The 20,244-nt window shown below is 42.0% G+C and overlaps 2 protein-coding genes across 6 annotated transcripts; both read left to right on the top strand.

Annotated features, from left to right (window-relative positions):
* Positions 1-242: 242 nt before the first annotated feature.
* Positions 243-2,861, top strand: gpr142 (G protein-coupled receptor 142). The gene is made up of 2 exons (XM_030774851.1): positions 243-366; positions 1,900-2,861. Exons 1-2 carry the CDS (start codon positions 243-245, stop codon positions 2,859-2,861), a joined length of 1,086 nt encoding a protein of 361 aa, XP_030630711.1.
* A 5,067-nt stretch (positions 2,862-7,928) lies between these two features.
* Positions 7,929-16,879, top strand: gprc5c (G protein-coupled receptor, class C, group 5, member C). Of its 5 annotated transcripts, XM_030773299.1 has the most exons (6): positions 7,929-8,595; positions 8,807-8,824; positions 11,206-12,259; positions 14,597-14,697; positions 15,137-15,277; positions 16,045-16,879. In XM_030773299.1, exons 3-6 carry the CDS (start codon positions 11,218-11,220, stop codon positions 16,075-16,077), a joined length of 1,317 nt encoding a protein of 438 aa, XP_030629159.1. In that variant the 5' UTR covers positions 7,929-8,595; positions 8,807-8,824; positions 11,206-11,217; the 3' UTR covers positions 16,078-16,879. The 5 variants fall into 5 exon arrangements, with proteins under 5 accessions (XP_030629159.1, XP_030629162.1, XP_030629160.1 ...); XM_030773302.1 differs by lacking the exon at positions 8,807-8,824 and having other exon boundaries at positions 7,929-8,207; XM_030773300.1 differs by lacking the exon at positions 8,807-8,824 and having other exon boundaries at positions 7,929-8,450.
* Positions 16,880-20,244: the final 3,365 nt, after the last annotated feature.

Below are 20,244 nucleotides of genomic sequence, written 5' to 3'. Positions count from 1 at the left end.
CAGATCCCAGTCTTGGTCAGTATCAAGTCAAAAATGAAATGCCTGAAGAGCTCACTGGCCAGAGACAGGTCTGAGTTTGTTACAGGGAGATTCCATTTTTCCGGTTTCTCCATCAAACAACCCATTACCCCCAATCCTTTCACCTGAGTGATCAGGAAAATTCAGAGTAGAAAAGCATATGCATGTGTAAACACGCTTTAATGAGTCTGTTTTTCTCCTGGCACAGGAGACACCAAAAGGCCATGATTGACTGGCCCAATGGGACGGCGTTCGGCCACCTGGAGGAGGGACCACCGCGGTCCGAGTGTGTGTTAGGCTACATCCCTGTGGTCTACTACAGCGCCCTTCTGTGTGTGGGTGTGCCAGGTACAGAAACACTCTGACACTCCAAAACCCAACCTTTGACTGGTGACATGCACACCGTCAATGGGCTGATATTGAAAGGCAAAATTAGTCATTTATTGATATGAGTAATTCAGTAAATCAACAGAAGTGTTCATTTTGACCAAAAAACAATATGACGTAATATCCATACTTCCCTGATGGAAGTGATAAATCTGTCAGAAGAAATGACAGATTGCAGTGTTTTTCAAAGGGAACGGCCTGAGTGGTTTTACTTACTAAGTCACACACCAGTCACAGAGCAGATCTCAATGTATTATCCCAACATCAGATCTGTGGCATTCATTTTCAGTGGTACTGAAGGATGCATTGAATATGCTGAATCTGTCAGTGGCTTAATCAGAAAACCAATCATTTACCAGCATGGTCCATATGACAGATCGGACATGTCTAAGCTTCCTTGTGTTCATCACATCCGTTCTTCTGTTCCATCACCCTGATGGGACAGTCATGTGATCAAATCCTGCTCTGTCTCCCATTTCATTTTAAACAGAACTATATCACTCACTCTGAGTGAACACCAATCAATTTTATCACCCCCCCCCCCTCAGCTTTACAGGCATTAAAGTCAACAGTGATTAGTTCATAAACAGATTCTTTCATGTTGTCACTGTAGATCTGTTGAAGAGTTGTGTGCCCTTGTTCTTTGTTGTTGTTTTCAGCTTTTTTTGTCTTGTCAGTGATTAATGTGATGCGTTATTGATCTAACACACTAAGAGATGAGGAGGACACCAGGAGGAGAAGGGGAGTCCAAGATTAGCTGTTTCTGCTCTCTCTCTCTCTCTCCTTCTCTCTCTCTCTCTCTCTCTCTCTCTCTCTCACTTTTCTTCCCTAACTCTCTCTCCCTGAATCTCACTGGTGACCTCTTAGGGTCCACTGAAGGTAAATCAGAGTAATTGCCTCCTAAGGGGATTGAATTGTGTTTGTGTGTGTGTGTGTGTGTGTGTGTGTGCGCGCGTGCATGCGTGTATGTGTGTTGGGAGGGTGATCCTACTGTTGACAAGAACATGTCTGTGAGGAGCTTTAAACTATGTGTCTTTGAGGCACATAACCCAGTAGAGCCACATGCTAGTTCTCCACTTTATTGTTTATGTCAAAACCCTAAATCACCAAATCTGTGGAATGCCTTCCCAAACATGTATGCTGTGAGCATTACAAATGTTTTCCAGTTTGGAATGCATGGACTGCAACCATAACATGCCATTTCAGATTAGGTTGTACCCCAACTTCACATTTACATTTTATTAAAATATAAAACCTTACTTTTACAGCAATCTTGTTACATACATTATTTAGTTCTCTCCTTTTAGACCAGAGCAACACTCCTCTCTCTAAGCATGGTTTGATATTTACTTACTTGCTTAATTTGCTCACTACGTACAAAAACGAAGGAGATTCCTGTTGGGCCTTCCCTTGTAGTTCAAGAATGACCTCTTACTCACAATAACACATCATTTTCTTTCTCTCTCTGTCTCTCTTTGTCTTTCTTTCTCTCAGTGAATATCCTGACGTTGGTGGCTCTGTCCCGGCTGGCAGATCGGACCCAGAAGGCTCTGTATGTCTACCTCCTGGCACTGACTGGCGCTGACATCCTCAGTCAGCTCTTCATCATCTTTGTGGGTTTTCTCCTGGAAACGGCCGTGTTCCACCGTGAGGTTCCCACCATGCTGCTGCGTTCCATCAGCATGCTGGAGTTTGCTGCCAACCACGCCTCCATCTGGGCCACCGTACCCCTCACCGTCGATCGCTACGTCGCACTGTGTCACCCCCTGCTCCACCGGCAAATCAGCTACCCTGCCCGGGCATGGAAGATCATCGCGGCAGTCCTTGCTCTGGCACTCGTGTCCGGAGTGCCCTTCTTTTGGTGGTCTGACCTGTGGCGTGTGAGCAGACCCCCGACCTCACTGGACTGCATCCTCATCTGGACTCACGTGACTATCATCTACTTTTTACCCTGTAGCATCTTCTTGGTGCTGAACTCGCTCATCATCCACAGGCTACGGAGACGGCAGCACCAGCAGCAGAGACACCACCAGGAGGAGAGCGGTCAACAGCTGGCTGCGCCAGGCCGACTGGGCAAGACCACGGGCATGCTGTTGGCGATCACCTCCGTCTTCACCGTCCTCTGGGCCCCGAGAACTGTGGTGGTGCTGTATCACCTCTACGTGTCTTCAGTTCACACGGACTGGCGTGTCCATCTGGCATATGACCTCGCCAACATGCTGGCCATGCTCAATACAGCCGTCAACTTCTTCCTCTACTGTTTCGTCAGCAAGCCCTTTCGTGCTGCCGTAAGGGACGTCCTGCTCCTCAAAGGTGGGCCACTGCACCCACGTCACCAGCTCCACCACAGGAACGCACCAGTCAATGCCTCCACCTCTTCAGTTTCCAGTGGGACCAAACGTTTGCAAAGGGAAATCACCCCTCTTCAGGGCCGCAGATCCGACTTCATCATGTAAGCCAAGCTGTTCCAGCCTGCCACTGCAAGAAAAAAAAGTAAAAAGATCCGTTCCAAAGAAACATTAATTACAGAACGGCATAAATATAAAATATTTTGTCAGGCACAAAATGTATACATGACCAGACACACTGTACAATGACCTGTGACATATGCATATTTGGAATAGGTTCTTTTTCTCATGGATACTGAACTTTTTACCATATCCAGAGCTTTTGGTCTCTGGGGAAAGTAGCAGCAGTAACAAAGTGAATGACTGGTTAGGATTTTTTTTTTTTATTTTGAGGAAAAGCAGTGATGTACAGATGTAGGGTTAAGGTACTTGTTATACACCAGTCATCACTCAAAGAACTGGATCACAGCATGCTGACCTTTTCAGTTTATGTGGAAATCCCGATTACATCAGGGCCTTTGCCTTAAACTCAAAGGCCAAACCAATGTGACCCTCTAAAGTGACAGCTCAGTTGAAAATGATATTTGCATCAACATGGTGTAAAATAATTTTTTGTGGCATGTGACATGTTTTTCCATGTGTCCTAAAGAATGCGTCAAGACATCTTAGATACCACATTTTTATCAAAGCCCTAACCCTCTCTGTCCTTAACCTCAACTCCATGTGAAGCACTCAGTGTCACATCTGCAGCTGCCTGAGGTCCCCACAAACTCTCTCTCTCTCATTTTTTAAAAAAATAGTGTGTGTGTGGAGTTAGAGAGTTACACACTTGACTTCTCTTAGGAATAGATTGCTCTAGGCATTAGACACAGACTGTTTCCACTCATCCACAACTGTGTGTACAGCCGTAAAAGACGGCTCAATGTCAAATCCAGAGAGATGTTACATTAATGCATAAGTGGTATATAGCATATGACCCTCTGTGGGGATCAGAAGAAAAAGAAAAAAAACATGCAGTATTTACTTTTGAACTCCAGGTACTAGTGATATTTAGTATCCTGGGTTTTTATTATTATTATTATTTTTTTAATTTGGTCATAAATGATACGTGATTCGAAATGTGAATTTCTGTGAAATGGGAAAGATTTAGGGAATTTTGTGTAAGCACTGTCTGTCCTTCTGCTTGTTGCTGTTTTAGGTATATTTGGCCAAATTTGGTCATATTTGGTCATGTTTGTCTTATGTGACACTAGCGCTGTAGCAGAGATGCTATTAGCATCAGTTAATCATTCATTAATGTCTATAGGTACAGTCTGGTCACCCAATACACTAAACACATCATTACAGGATCAGCAAGATCTCTCAGTAATCATTCAAGTGACATTTTCTCCAGGGACAAACATAAAAGTTGCTTCAGATCCAAGGCAAATTTACATTCACTTACATTCACTGAAGCAAACAATCCCAGAGTGCGTTTCAAACGTCCTAACACAAAACAATGTTTACCATAGAATTCACAAACAGTTTGAGAATCACCTTCTCACAAGCCCGGCCTTGAGAAATGAAGAGAGAGTGATGATGAAAAAAAAACCCATCCTGTTCTCGTTGGATTTTTTATCACTGTTCTGTTCTGTCATAACATCAGAGTTGTTGTGCACGCAGGACTGGTCAAAAGAGATTACACATCATTTAACAGAGATAAGCAAACCACAGACACAGGTGGCGCTGTTGATTTTTTGGTGAAACGCAGTGAGTGGGTAAAGCTGTCAGTGAAGATTCCCTTTGACAGCAGTGAGAGGGAGGTCCCCTCTGCACAAACATAGTGTGTTCTCTATGACGTGAGTCATGCTAAACAAAATAACCTGTCCAACTACTCAGCATAGGTTCACTTAAATGCCTACAACATTTTCAATCCAAAACATTTGACCAGAGCAACTCAAAGACGGACCTCACAGCTGAATACTGACCTGAATACTGGAAACGCCTGATCTTTCACTGAGAGACAAAGCCACCCATAAAACACACTCAAAAGGAACATAGCCTATTATATTTACTGAAATAAGTGCTCCTTGAACTAATTATACTAATTACTAATTTTACTGCATTACAATTCCGTTGGACAGTAATAGATTGTATCCAAGCTTTTAGGTCCATTAAATGTGTTCAAAAAACAAATAGATTGTTATAAGATTCATCTCACCAGGGAAACATTAATAAAATCAAATTATGCTTCACATCTCTTAACGAAACAAATCCTTAATGTGCTCTGCAAGTAAAAAATATGTTCAAATCTCTTTACAACAATAGCAAATAATCAAACTATTTTCCCATATTAGTCTCAAGTCATGACATGTTCCCATTTGGATGTCAGTAATCATTTATGATGTTTAGGAATTTTATGGATATCCAGAACCAACATTCTGTCTTTAACAAACACTGACGACCACTTTTTGGTCTTTTTTCCATTTACCAAAGAATACGTTTTAGTCTGTTCACATGATTAGGGATTTGAACCTTTTCTGATGCTGTTGTCCTACAGATCTCCATTTAGTGCCACTGTCACTGACACTTTATTCAACCAATCTATTCTCTTTATCATATTGAACCTAATGCCTTGAAAGATCTAGAATACACTGATAAAAATGCCCCCTCCCCCTTTCCCTATCATCCTGACCTCTTCATTGTGACCTCTTCATGCTTTTTTATGTCAGCTGTGCTCAGATTCTCTATGTCTCTCCATCCCTCTGTCTCTTTCTCTCTCTCTCTCCCTATGTCCCTCCAGTGACATGACGTGAGAGAGCCTATGGCTGTGCAGATGTTGTCAGATGATATTTCTCTGTGGACATCTCTCCTGCTGTCTCACAAACACCACTTGCTGAGAATAAAGCGTTTTCATCAGCCACAGAGGGCCAGTATGGAGGGAGAAGGGGGGGGGGGGGAGAGAAACAAGAGAAAAACAGAGAGCAAGCATATCTAAACATTTAAGAATACAAAGCAAGGGGCATGAGCTTAGGTCAGGCTTTTGATTGAAAATGAATGAAGGCTGTACAGGGGCTTACACAGCTGTGGGGACTGGCTTAGACAGACCGTGGGACTAAGAGAGAGCAGAGGAGAAACAACAAGAGACAAGGAGCAAGTTGAGGGTGGAAGGGAAGGAAGGGTGAGAATGGAGTAATGCTTCTTCTCACATCTTTCATACTCTAAACAGGAACTCATAATGACTAAACTATACATAACAAATCAGAGCCAGGTTCAATAATGCTCTTAAACTTTATGAAGGAAAATTAGACTAAAATCATATTAGCTGTCCAATAACAGCTTTACATAATAACCTCATATGTTGACAGGGCATAATCCTCCCATTTGTGTTGCAAATATTTAGATGCTAATTCAACATATGCTAATTCAGAGTAGGAAGAATATGTTCTGTCTTGGCAGAAAGACATTAGATCATGTTACATAAGTGTGATTAGTGTTGGGGTAAAGAGATGGTATACTGATCTTACATGGGAGTACGTAGAGGATCATTTCACAGGTTTAACCCCTGTTACATACACACATATAACACACACTCAGAAGTGTGCACATGCAACACACACACACACACACACACACACACACACACACACACACACAGTTGTTAAGGCTAAGATTTGTCCCATTCTTTGGTTGCTGGTCCCTTGGCTGCTCTGTCTCTGTGAAGGAGTGATATGCTGTGTGATGTGTGGACCTGTAGGATCAATGGCATGCGGTACATGCACGATGCTTAACTGTTCAGACGTAACATGGCTTTGCTTTGATGATGATGCACTTTATGCTGTGAAAAGTTCATTTTTGCTGTACAAATGATTACAGTTTTGTTCACTGAAAACAGATTCATATTGTATTTTACACTGGAATTAAATGTGTCAAAAGATGTGTGTGTGTGTGTGTGTGTGTGTGTGTGTGTGTGTGTGTGTGTGTGTGTGTGTGTGTGAGTGAGTGTGTCTTCACTAGTGTCACAAACTGCTCAGCCTCTCCTATTCATCAGCAGAGTTTTACCCAGAGCGGATACCCTGTCAGAGAGGCTTGGCTGACCAACTGTCATTCCCCAAAGTCTGAGATGCTGCAATACTAACCACTGAAAAACCCTCATAATGTGATGTGTTAAAGCTATAGACCAGAACTTCTTAGACTCTTAAGCCCTTTCATGCCTATTTGGTACTGGAACTAATCCATGTTAACAGGATGACTGATCAAAATAATGCTAATGACACTACATGATGAAATATATACAATAACTGATTGCAAAACATTATAAGGGTAACAGTTTCAAGCCAACAATAGTTTCTAGATGGTTATAAAACTCTTGATTAGTTTCACAACTCTTGAAATTCCTATCTTGCTCATAAAATAATTTTTTTTAAAAAGTTAATTGGCATTACAAGTGTAATTTTCACGTATAATGTATAACACTGATGTTAAAGGTCTTTTAAAGTTAAAGAAAGGAATATCAAGACCCAAAACAACAGCGCAATAAAGCTACAACTTTACCAGTCTCTGTAAAAATCACAGAAAAGCTTGAGAGAGAGAAACGTGGCAGAAAAAGCCAACGCGTTTAAATGAGCAAAAACGTAAATTAGGGTTGCACTCTTAACTGCAAAATAAATCAAAGTGACAGTTCAAGCAAGACCGACAGCGAGCGTTGACCAAAAAAATGCTCGTATCTCACCGCTAGGTGGCTCTTTACGATAACTGTTGGTGATCAGATATCACAAGAACCTCTGTTGCAGGCAGGCTTGACCACGGCTTGGAAATAAGATCGTCGAGTCAGCTTTTTGGCCGAGCTCTCCTCGAAAGTAACCACTGAGACACCAATAACTTTTTCGAAGAAAGTTGCAAAAAATCCGGTGACTTTAAATTGTTGCACAGAATAAGCAGCTCTGAAGCGGAATACCCCAAATTCAGATTTTATAGAGATTTTATTCATGGGAAAATCATCCAGGATATGCGATCTCTGCTATCCAGAGTCTCACCCCGTGGTTACATTAACTCTGCATTGAATGTAAAACGAATTAGAGAGCCGCTTGGTAGCCTTCAACTTTCCCCGAGCACAGCTGCGTCACCTTATCACATGATGCTTATCAAATATACTCTCATCATTGATAGAGGACTTTAATCGTAGTACCCCTGGGATCTGAAGAATGCCCCAGTGTTGCCATTGGAGCATAGCAATCCAGCGGTGAACCTTCAGAAATAGATATCGAACAACATAGCCTACCGGTCCATTCCTACTTCTTCCTAAATTCCTAAATTATATACTGCATGCGCGTTGTGTTGATGTTTTTAGAGGACTAAAACCAAGAAAGAAACATATTTGGTAAAAAAAAAATCGAGAAAAGAAAAGAGAAAAGAAAGAAAGAAAAAAAAAGAAAGGTCTTCACTTCTGTTCCAAGCATCAGTGTGGGAATATAGGTGTGTATCCTCTGTATTACGCATGTGTGCGTGTGTATGAGACGAAGGGAGGGAGGGAGGCAGGGAGAGAGAGAGAGAGAGAGAAAAGTATGCATTAATAGCAGAAATGGTCGCCTTGTAACGAAGGACTTGCTAGCAACAACAAAACCTCGTGAAGTTTGTAATCTTTGAAGGATAGCTGAAGAGACGCCGGGAGGCCGACATTGTCAAACAGCTCATGAAGTACAAAGAAATGATTGTTGGGTGAGCACCTCGGGTCCTCGTGCACATCTTGGCGACAAAATGTCGTATAAACTTTCATTTAGCCACAAGAACCGATAAATTTGGAGTGCAGTTGACAAAACAGCATACTAGCTAATTAAAAAAATCAGCTGAAATCAACGATCAGGTAAGCTTTTTTCTTGCCAATACAAATTTAGGATATTTTAATTTTCTCCGTTTTTCCAAAATTTACGTGATTTGTGAATTACGCATGCTTTGTGAAGTCTTTGCATGTATGGTGATAATAAAGAAACCGATGATGTTCTATAATAGACTGGAGATGCTTTCAGTATGCGTTAACACTAATCTCCGCCCTTTTGTCTCTTTTTTTCTCACAGCTTCGTATTTTGTCTCAGGTGCGGGACTTTATATGTTTGAAGTGTTCTGTGTAACATTGTGATTGAACCGTAACCATTTGTGTGAAATAACCGTTATTTTATTACTTTTCAAACTTTTCTTTATGGCACGCTGTAAGGCTACATATTCGTAGGTGTTCATTGACATCTCACCTTGACTCAAACGTCACTGATCAAAATGCCGTTATAATAATTTAGCTATCCACAAAGTATGCATACCATAGCCTACGTCATCAGCACTGGATTTTGAGAGAAGATCAAATAAAGCTTCCTCGGTTTGGATATTTAATTTTGGAAATAATTGAAGAAACATTGTTGAGCTTATGCGGACAGTGTATGCAAAGCTAACCCAGAGGTTTGACGGTCGCAAATGATTTTGCATTTAAACCAGATAAATAGTTGGCTCTGTTTGTTCTCACACACAGACTAAGTAAACATGCTTTTATTTCGTGGTACCTTCAGCGTAGGTAATAAGCGTTCACATATGTTTTGGCAGATCTAAAGACGGACCGTGTAACAATGAAATATCGTGGTGACAGTATGCTGTTTGTTATAGCACATACTGAAATGTGGAATTGACAGCATTAATGCCATTTGCTTTGTGCGCGTGAGCCAGAGGCACTAGGATGTGCGTGCCGCTCAGACACGCTCATGGCTCATCAGTTCCATAAAGTTTCATTTTCATTTAAACGCAATTTCTAATGTTGTCGATGCCGTTCGTATGTTGTCGTATTGTATTTAATGTATTGCCCCAACGACGACAACAACGACAACAACAACAATATTAATAATAATAATAATAATAATAATAATAATAATAATATAACAACGACAACAATAATAATAATCATGGTATGTTGTTGTTTTTGTTGTTGTTGTATCTGTATAGGTGAAGTATATTGTTTCCATTGTCAGGGGTGCAGTGCAATAGCATGAGGTTTGTTGTTTCTGCCATGGCAGTTTGATGGTTAAGTGAAAATTTCCCTGTGTTTGTTTTTGGCATTCCAGTAGCAGATGAACACCTAGACCTTGACTGTGTCTGTTGTTTCACAGGTTCTAATCTGTAACTCAGCAGGCCCAGAGTTTTCCATGTACCTGCCCACTTGACAATCATTCACAGAGTCACAGATTCTCCCCACACCATGTTCCCACAGCCCTCTGCGGAGCAGTGCAGTAAGATCACATGACGGAGGGGCTCAGAGAGGCTGATGGTTGATCAGGGGGGTGTTCCAGAAAGTGGGTTTAGTGAAAACTCAGAGCTAGTTAACTCAGTGTAACTAGTAAACCTCCTAATAGAAGAGCCCTGTGGCTGCATTCTCCTAGCAAAACAAAGCCATAGGGTTCGTCTATTAGGAGGTTAACTACTTACTCTGAGTTTACTAACTAAACCCGCTTTCTGGAATACCCCCCTGGTCTCAAAGTTGCACCCTTCAGTGCTGATTAAGAACTAACCTCCCCCACCCCTTTACAGTCAACCCACGATTCTTCACCTTTGACCCTCGCATTGTGAGGTCATGTTGGTTTTTGCCCTCATCTCAAAATTTTAGACTGATTTCTGCTTTTGAAAGAGCCCTGTGAATTTCTGAATCTATTAGTGTTACATAATACAGTGGTTTTAGTACTGATTTAAAATTTCTCTATGAGCTTTGTGCTATTTTAAACTGATGTAGTCATGAAATAACTCCATTACTCAGAATAAAGTAACCCAAAAGACACAAAACAGAGAAAAAAGCAATGTCATACTTTGTAATAGGACACCCCGGGTGTGTGTATGTGTGTGTGGGTGGGTATGCCTGTGTGTGTGTGTTCGTGTGTATTTTTACCTATGTGTGTTTTACTGAAACTGACCAAACTTCTGGTTTGTAAACCAAGTCAAACCAAACCAAACATAGACACTTGACCCTAAAAAAGTCTTTTTGTTACTGCTCCCCATTGTATAGCTCTTTCTGAATGCATTGAAACTACCCCCTGAAAAATCAATACTGCTTGAAATGTCTTATCAATCATTAACAGACTAGTTTGGAATATGTCCAGCTTTAGGATTCCTGTACCTAACTACCAGAGGCATCTCTATTCCAGGAAAATGTGGCCACTGGTATTCTAAACAAAACATTTTGGATAGGGCAGTTCCTTACGGCATATACGTGTGTGTATGTATGTAAGTTTGTGTGTGTGTGTGTGTGTGTGTGTGGGACTATTAATTGGGTTATAGTTAAGATTTTTTCTGTTTGCTCTCTTGACTCAACTCTTCTTTCCTGGGTGTGTTGTGATATTTTGCTGTAAATGGGCTGACGTGAACACACACCCCAGCCTTCTCTTCATAAAGCAGAAACTCAGGACTTCCCTTTACACTCGTCTGTCTCTCCTCTGTCCGACAACAGGTGCTCGCGGCCATGGCTCACTCACGCTCTGGAATCCACTTCTTTCTTCTACCTGTGGCTATCAGTGTTTGGTCTCTAGCTAGTGCCCAGGGGGTCAATTCAACTCCTCCCCAGGGTTGTGGACCCAACGTGGGATCCCTCTACTACAACCTCTGTGATCTCAGGGCAGCCTGGGGCATTGTATTGGAGGCTTTCTCCGCAGCTGGTGTCGTTGGCTCCCTGATCCTCCTGATTGTCCTTCTGGCCAGTCAGCCTTTTGTGGCAGACAAGAAACGCCGCAGTTTTGTGGGCCTCCACATAGGGTTCCTCATCTGTACGCTTGGGCTTTTTGCCTTGACCTTCGCTTTCATCGTAGGCAAGGATTTCTCCACATGTGCTTCAAGGCGTTTTTTGTTTGGCGTGCTGTTTGCTGGCTGTTTTGCATGCCTTCTGATGCAGTGTGTGAAGCTGAACGTGAAGGCCAGACGACACTCCCCGCCTAAGGCCTGGGTGTTGTGTCTTGGTGCGTTGGCACTCTGGTTGGTGGAGGTGATCATCAACACAGAGTGGTTAATCATTACTATAGTGCGGTACCCAATCAACACCACTGCAAACGCAGTGCCCTGCAACATTGCCAACCAGGACTTTGTGATGGCTCTGATTTACGTGATGAACCTTCTGCTGGCTGTTGTGGTTGGGGCCATGCCCACCCTGGTGGCGAGGCACAAACGCTGGCGTAAGGAAGGTGCCTTCATCCTGATCACGGGGCTTCTCTCCGTTGGCATCTGGGTGGCGTGGATCGTCATGTACATCTACGGAAATGGTGTTCACGGAAATCCGACGTGGGATGACCCTACGCTGGCCATAGCCCTGGTGGCCAATGCTTGGGTGTTCTTACTGCTCCACACTATCCCGGAGCTCTGTACCCTCAATGAGGAAGAGGACGGCTCAGCAGCGGTGGCGGGGAACCTGTACCCCAGCCGGGACGTGGGCTATGAGACCATCCTGAAGGAGCAGAGTTCCCAGAGTATGTTTATGGAGAACAAAGCATTCTCCATGGATGAACCCACTGCAGGTAAATACGTTCTACTGATTCATCCAGTTCTCAGCTTGAATAGTGTATGTAGTAAATAGTAATAGTAATGGGCCTTGTCACATAAGGAACCAGTTAGCAAACAGATGCATTATCAGACTTGTAATACATCATTTAAGTACCTTAAAGACATGTATTAAATGTTTATAAAAAACCAACAAGGTTGTTACATGGTTAACACAACAGTATAAAGCTAGACATAAATAAACAAACATTAGCTGGTCAAATTAAATATTCAGTCAAAGTGTTTATAGCAAAAAGAGCCACGATGGCCACTGTTCCTATAAACAGAAATGCTGCAATGTATATTAAAAAGGTTTGTACAATTCATGTGGGTAAAGGCAATGCTACTAGGTTTTGAAATGTGTGTCTGAAAACTTTGTGAAAACTTAGTGAAAACTTTGTCTAGCAGTGAAGTAACGATGGGTTGGATAGAGGGGCGGTTATGTTGTGTTTCCACTGTTGGAACATTGCCATGTGACGCAGCTAAGGTCCTCCCAGATGTATCAACATGAGCCACTTATAGATTTTATTACTCTTTGATGTTTGTAATCATAAGGTAAAATATTACTTTTTGGTTGTTTGGCTTAAACAGATAAACAAAGCAACATGTCAATCCATAACACCACTCTTAGAGGCCAGCTGTATCTGACGGATTGTAGCACTCTAGAGGAAGTGGAGATGGACAGTTTAGAACATTCTGGAAATCGTACTGAATTTCACATGGCCATGCTTACACTCCTGAATTTGATATGCTGATTTTTGAAACCACTCAGTGAAATATCTGATCTTACTGCTGGGAAGCCAGATGGTACAGATAGTTCCTCTGTCCCTCTCTCTGTCTCTGTCTCTCTCTCTCTCCCTCTGCTCTGATTTTACTGCCATTCTGGAGTGACTGTGAATCCTTTGTCGCACACTGGAATAAACAGATGCCACACAATCTGAGGTCTAGACTGTCTTCCTATTTGCCTCAGGGGCGTGAGACCACTGTGGTTTAAATATCAGTTTAAATTTATATTGTTTCCTCTCTTAAGGGTGGCTAAAAGAACTATATACAAAGCTGTTAGTCTTTGCTTTGACTGAATCTTTACCATTTAATCATTACCATCATTCACTAACATGTTCAAGAAATGACTGTCTGATTCAGGACCCCGACATAAATTAAACATCCAACCCATGTTTAGTGACCAAAGATTTATTACAGTGAATCTCTGAGAATCCAGATTCTCAACCAAGTACTGTTTGCTCAGCTAAATGACACTATAGACCAGCTTTATATTTCAAGTCTTTGTCACTGAAATGTTGGCTCCCTTAAGTAAATAATGTCTAACTACATCACTTTTATGTGGTTGCTCCTCAGACAGAAACTGAGTTACTCCCTCTGTGTGAGAGTGGAGGACAAATAAGAGAAAATTTTTTAAGAGGGAAAGAAGTAGGCTACACAAAACGGTTTGTCCATTTGAACACTCGCTCCTCGTTATCCTGAACAGGGCGTGTTGTTTAAAAAAGGACAGAGATGCTCGTTTGTCAATGAATAAACCCGGCCATAATGGTTTGCTAAGTGGCAGCCTGCCTAGCCGGTGAACATAAGAATGCTCACCCTGGCTGCATCGTCCCTTTGGAGAACTTTACCACGTCTTTTGTTTACACTGTTGTGTCTCCGTGGTGAATAAGGCGTGGCAGTGGTACCAGTGAGACCTGGTATCTCACAGTGGCAGCTGGCATTTCTGTCCTCCGCTATAGGCTATCCATGCCATGTTTGTGTATCACAGGAAACGGGAGACTGCATATGGTTTATGGACCTTCTCCTGCTTCCTTTGTACAGCCATTCGATTCTCTTTGGGAAGTGTCGCTTAACTATATGAGGGGGTATAACTGAATGGGATTTAATAAAGACCAAATTCATAGAACTGACATTAAATCTGAGAATTGTTATTCCCACTTGCATTTAGCTTGGCACATTTGTAGTGTACAATATTTAGAGCAACCGATATGAGTGAGTAAACGGGGAAGAAACGTCATACATAAGTTGTTTTACGGAGTAGTTTATGAAGCTGGGTGGCTTTATGGTTTAAAAGGTTCCCTGGAGATGCTTAAGTGACCCTAAACCATTCACATTGGGTCATGGTGGAAGATTAGATGGTTCAAATGTGGCATGAATTCAAAATGTTCTATGGTGATGTGATATCAAACCAGATAATGAATCTTTGATTGTTGCCTGTGGATGGTTCATTATGAATCTTCAGGCTGTTTACATGACAGTTCTGTAGAAGTGCAACAGTAAAACAAAAATTTATGTTTAAATATTATTTTTCTCAGGTAACAAGCCTGTGTCCCCATACAGTGGCTACAACGGCCAACTGCGCAGTTCCGTGTACCAGCCTACAGAGCTAGCCCTCATCACCAAGGGAGTGGGCAATGTAAGTACCACCATTTTTTAAGCACACACACACACACACACACACACACACACACACACAGAAAATGCAAGTCAAAACAGGCTCTGTTTAATCCCTTATGTCAAGCGAAGGTGTTTGGAGTGAACTGAGGGAAAGGCAGGGTTTTAAGTGTGTACACACTGTTAAGAGATACTTTTCATTCAGAGTCATCGTATCAGCTTCTCTGCTGTGGACAAGGGAACCCTATTGTTTTCTTTGTATTTTATGTGTTTTTGTACAGGTGAGAGAGAGTGAGTGAGTGACTGACTGAGATAGTGAGTGAGTGAATGTACAAATGCATTGTGAACATTACTCTATGAAAAGGGGAAACAGTTCTAATATTTCAAACCTGCATACTTGCATGCCTTCTTCAAAACCCATTAATTCCCACTCTCCTGCAACTCCTGGTGGTCTCTGGCAGCAGCAGCAGCAGCCGGCGGTACTGTCGTATGACGTAGTGATCCCACGGGCCTCGACAGGGACTCCCCAGGCCCAGAGTGGCCGCAGCAGCCCCTCAACGCAACCCGACGACACCCCACTCAGTCAGCCACACAACCTGAGCGTACGTCATTGTAACAACTGTACCTGATCTTCTCTAGTCCATACCAACACTGGGATCTTCAGTTTCACTGTACAAATGAGTTATGTGACAGTCAAAGGAAAAAAAAAAACTGTTTGCATGGCAATTCAAGATCAATACAGATACATAAGGGTGTATTGTATCTTGCAAATCATATTGCCAGTGGAAATGGAGATCTTGTTGCAGTGGTGGAAACAGTCCATGTTCATTGTTTCTCTAGAGCACTCTCTTTTCCGTCTTGGCTCAAACACTTTACCTTCTTTTCTCTGTGATTTTTCCTTTTTCTTCTCGTCTGTCTAATGGACTCTTCTCTCTCCTTGGTGTTTTTCCAGCCGTCATCTCTTCCCAAGGGCACTCTGCACTTCCGCTGTTGTGTCATTCTCTCCGCAACGATCTGGTTTCATTCCTGGAATACCCTCGACTGACTTGTCATTCTTACGTCCAGGCTGTTTTTGTTCATTGTGCCCTTAATAACTGACCCCTGCCTCACCACCACAGCCAGGTTTAAAAATAACACTTTACTGGCTTACTCACTGATCCCAAATCAGTTATCAAGGGCAGAAAATATCTCAACCTCTCCTGATTTTACACAGATTCTGCTCATGATCATCATCTGTCTCTTCACCTATGTTGTTCTGTTAAATGTCACATAACCAGCATTGATGAAAACAAGGTACCAAAGTACCTTTGATGGGTTTACACATGGGAAATTAAATTATTCAAATTTCTGTCTTGTTTTTCTTTAACAGGGTAACGGTGTGCAGAGAAAACCGCAGTGGTGATCCCACAGAGCTCCTCCTTTCACATTCTGACTCTTGATTACACTTCACTGGAAACCATGAATCTGGGACTTGGTCAAAGAGACTGGTAGGCCCAGGCTTGGTGTGAATGGACAACCTGAAGCCATTTTCCCCAGCACTGGGGTCACAATACAGCCACTTCCCTCCATTTATCAGGACAATGAATATGTATGTGAATAGGGGGAAGGCTCTGCACACACAACATGACACTGACAAAATAAAACCAAATGAAATGTTTGTGGACGGGTCACTTTCTGGAATGTTGCCTCATGAACATTAATGTTATTGACCAATCCCATGGATGGATGGACAGTCTGCGGAACCTTCCAGAACTTTTAGGAATGACACTCAAAATCTGATTACATGTCACTTATTGTATTAAGGACATTCTGGAAATCAAACATCTTTTCTTTATAATCTATAAACACTTGTAGATTTAGATACTGAGAAAGCACATGCATGTATACAAAAGGCTTAATGTGAGTGTAATGCGTCCAGCCCACAGTCACAACAATCTATGGACTACAATGTATGATTAATTGATATTGGATCAATGAATATTTAAGTGATTGGTGTAATGTTTTACACTCTTGTTAAGTTTGAATGTATCAAATATTAAAACTTTGTTTGTACAGAATTTATTTGATTCTTCAAAATCCTTTGCAAAAATTGTGTGGTTGTATTTTCTGTAATGATAGGGATGATATGAAATTAATGAATTGTTTTGCAATCAACAGCCATTGTTTCAAGTATGTATATCTGCAAATAAAGTCATCTAGTATTATACACTCAGAAAAAGAACTTTTTTTTTGAGAATTTTTGTGAAGAGGTGGTGATGTGGAGGAGAGGATGCAGCTGTGGCTTAGGAAAAGAAAACATAGGTGCAGAAGGTGCAGAAGGTGGCGTCCAATCAAATGGAACCTCTCATGGGATCATGGGAACCAATAGGAAGTTTGCCTTTGAATGGAACTGTTGGCTCCCAGTGTAGCTGTCCCTTCCTTGATAACATAGGATACCCTCTCCTATCGTGACTGTTCTCCTGGCACTGGCCCTGGCCTGGGGTCTTGTGGGGACATAGTGAAAATACCCAAATAGATCTGTGTCATATGGAAAAATCTCTGTTGAATATAAGCCCGCCGAACAGAAGAATTTGCATGACTGTGACTGATAAGCTTGCTGAACTTGCCCCAAGGTCAAAATGAATCTGTCCGACCTAGAAAGTTCTGTATGGTTGGCTGTTTGAAACTTCCATCACATCAGTGTACTAATACACAAACACACCTGACATCATCTGACTAGCATCATGATGATATAATAGATGACTAATTCTTGCAACTTGTCCACCATAGACAGGAGTGGCTAACCAGTAGTTCTGCTGTTTCTTCAAACAACATTTCAACAAATCAACAGAGAGAGAGAGAGGGAGAGAGAGAGAGAGAGAAGCACTATACCAGAATGGCATTCAATTCCACACCCGGGGGTCTGGAGTGTGTGTGTGTCTATGTGTGTATAGGCTCCTAGGATAACTTTATTTTATCTTTAGCCAGTTATCGAGACTGTAAAATGCAGACAGTAGAATTCTCTGGTCAGTCCATTCCTTTAATCGTTCAGTTAAGGGGCTGAAGTGTAAAGAACTCTTCCATCCTGAATCCAGACTTGCAGAAATGAGTTTGACACTCCTCTTCTATTGAGATTGGGAGAGTAACAGAGTGACTAATACAATAAACATCCACTAATAATCAGTTATCTGTGAGCCTCCAAACATTACAGATACGACCACAGTTACCTGCAGTAAGTCAACATTGATCATGAAAAACATCAGCTTCCACTGAATCGCATAAACAAAACAATGCAAAGGCCTGCATTATAAAAATATGAAATATGCTGCATACTGTGCTATGTATTACACATATTACACATATATTCAAAATATATAACTCAATCTTTCAACCATGAGGTCATATAGTCCATAAACCCATAAAAGCAGCCGAACGGCATATGGCACTTTGGCACTTCAGTCAATGGCATGAAAATGTGGTGAAGCCTGTGTTTTATCAGATGATTTGCATGAGACATGAATATGGTTCATTGTCTTTGAAGCTCTGCGTGTGGTCAGGTTATTGATCCCTCTATAGTTTTATCATGATCTCACCTGCCACACCAAATGACAGGAGGGTGGGGGGGTTGTTTGCATAGTCTGTGCCAAAAAGCTCCACCTAACTAATGGCTCTGGGACAAACATACTTCACTATCATCAGGGTCTTATCAAGGCCTTATGTCTCCATCTAAGGCCCAGGGAATCTATTTACGCTATGGATTACAGTTTTTACTTGTAGCTTAGAGGACTAGAGTCCAGAGAACAGAGAATGAGGAGAGACAGAGAGAAATAGTGGGGTTTGCACTGTCCTCTCTTGCCAGAGTAGTATTCCATTTCCTCTTGCCCTCTCTCTCTCTTACTCTCTCTCTCTCACACACACATACACACACATACACACACACACACACACACAGAGAAAGAGAGAAAGAAAGAAAGAAAGATAGCAGAGAGAGAGAGACAGAGAACAGCTGTGCATCTTTCCCTTTGACCTACAGTTTCACCCTTTTCACCTTTGTTTTACTGAAGTGTACCCTGATTACCCTGCGCGCAATAGGACAATGAGACAATGGGACAACCACTACTTCCCTGCGGCTTTGGCTGGAATGGGACCTGTTGTACAGCCATTGTAATCCATTCAGTCAGGAGACAACTACACACTGTTATTTTCTGGAATCTTTTCTCTGTTGGCTGGATCAGTTGTGTATCAGATGTTTAGTGTGGCCAGGCTGGAGAGTCTATAGGTAATGTGATAGGCCTCTCTCTTCTCACTCCAAACCCCTGCGTTGGACTGCAAACGTGTATTTTGAGATTATATCATTTATCAATCGTTATGAAACAGTAATCTTTTTAATCGACCAGCTCCATACATAATTTGCTTTGCAAAGACAGGACAGGTGTGAGATAAAAACAGGAAGATGACATGAGTCCCACTCATCATGGCTCCCAGAGCTAGATTACTCTGCACACGATACTGTACTTTTCTAAGATCAATGCTAGATTACTCTGCACATGATACCGTACCTTTCTAGAATCAATGCTAGATTACTTTGCACACGATACCGTACCTTTCTAGAATCAATGCTAGATCACTCTGCACACGATTCTGTACTTTTCTAAAATCAATGCTAATTTACTCTGCTCACGATACCATCCCTTTCTGGAATCAATTTTAGATTACTCTGCACATGATACCGTACCTCTCTAGAAGCAATGCTAGATTACTCTGCACACGATACTGTACTTTTCTAGAATCAATGCTAGATTACTCTACACACTATACTTTTCTAGAATCAATGCTAGATTACTCTGCACAGGATACTGTACCTTTCTCTCTCTGCCCCAGTCTCTCCTCATCTAGCTATTATCCTCCTACTCTTCATTCCCTGATTCTTTCTCTTTCTCTTTCTCCCTCTCCCTGCTTTCTTCCATTCCAGTTAAATTAACGTCGTGCATCTGCACATGTGAGTGTGTTTGTGTGCGAGTGTGCACGTGCATGAATTGATCTTCTTGTTTACGAATGCGCGACCATATGGCCGGTGATGTAAGCTCCCATTCTAGAAAGCTCCACCACGTCCCCACGTCCCAAGTGCCCGGTAATGTGACACCTCGGTGAATGCCCCTCTCTGTCTGTCCGGCCAAAAAAACAAACAACTCCCTCCAACCTGCCAATATTTCATCAGTGCTCTATGCATGGGGCCCCTCAACAAACTCAACAACACTCACATGGCCAGGCCAAACCCTCAGGATCTCACCACGCCAGTCTATGAGCCAACACAAACTACTTGACAGGACTTTTTTCCCCTTTCTTTTTTTTTTTTGTTAAAGAAACTTTCCGGTGGCCTGATATGAATTCGAAAAATAAGGGCAAGAAGAAAACTTTTACAATGAGGACATCTAAATCAGGAGAGAGGAAAGAAGCTTGTTTTTCTTAAGAGAAGTGGGTCAGCTCTTGGTTAATGAGACATTTGTACCATTTTGTTTCTGGATAACTTCACCATACTTGTATTTGTAGTATAATCCTGTTATTTGTGCTCTTTTGCTCGAAGATGTTG

Source organism: Chanos chanos, chromosome 5 (genome assembly GCF_902362185.1).
Source record: "Chanos chanos chromosome 5, fChaCha1.1, whole genome shotgun sequence".
In the NCBI taxonomy this organism is placed as follows: domain Eukaryota; kingdom Metazoa; phylum Chordata; class Actinopteri; order Gonorynchiformes; family Chanidae; genus Chanos; species Chanos chanos.
The sequence above is the reverse complement of the archived record's forward strand: the minus strand, read 5'-3'. Positions and strand labels throughout refer to the sequence as shown.

Bases quoted from the DNA above. Each gene is read 5' to 3' on its own strand.
- gprc5c (XM_030773302.1), top strand. From the start codon at position 11,218: ATGGCTCACTCACGCTCTGGAATCCACTTCTTTCTTCTACCTGTGGCT. The intron at 12,260-14,596 runs GTAAATACGTTC...TATTTTTCTCAG, and splicing joins CATGGATGAACCCACTGCAG to GTAACAAGCCTGTGTCCCCA. The intron at 14,698-15,136 runs GTAAGTACCACC...GGTCTCTGGCAG, and splicing joins TCACCAAGGGAGTGGGCAAT to CAGCAGCAGCAGCCGGCGGT.
- gpr142 (XM_030774851.1), top strand. From the start codon at position 243: ATGATTGACTGGCCCAATGGGACGGCGTTCGGCCACCTGGAGGAGGGA. The intron at 367-1,899 runs GTACAGAAACAC...TCTTTCTCTCAG, and splicing joins TCTGTGTGTGGGTGTGCCAG to TGAATATCCTGACGTTGGTG.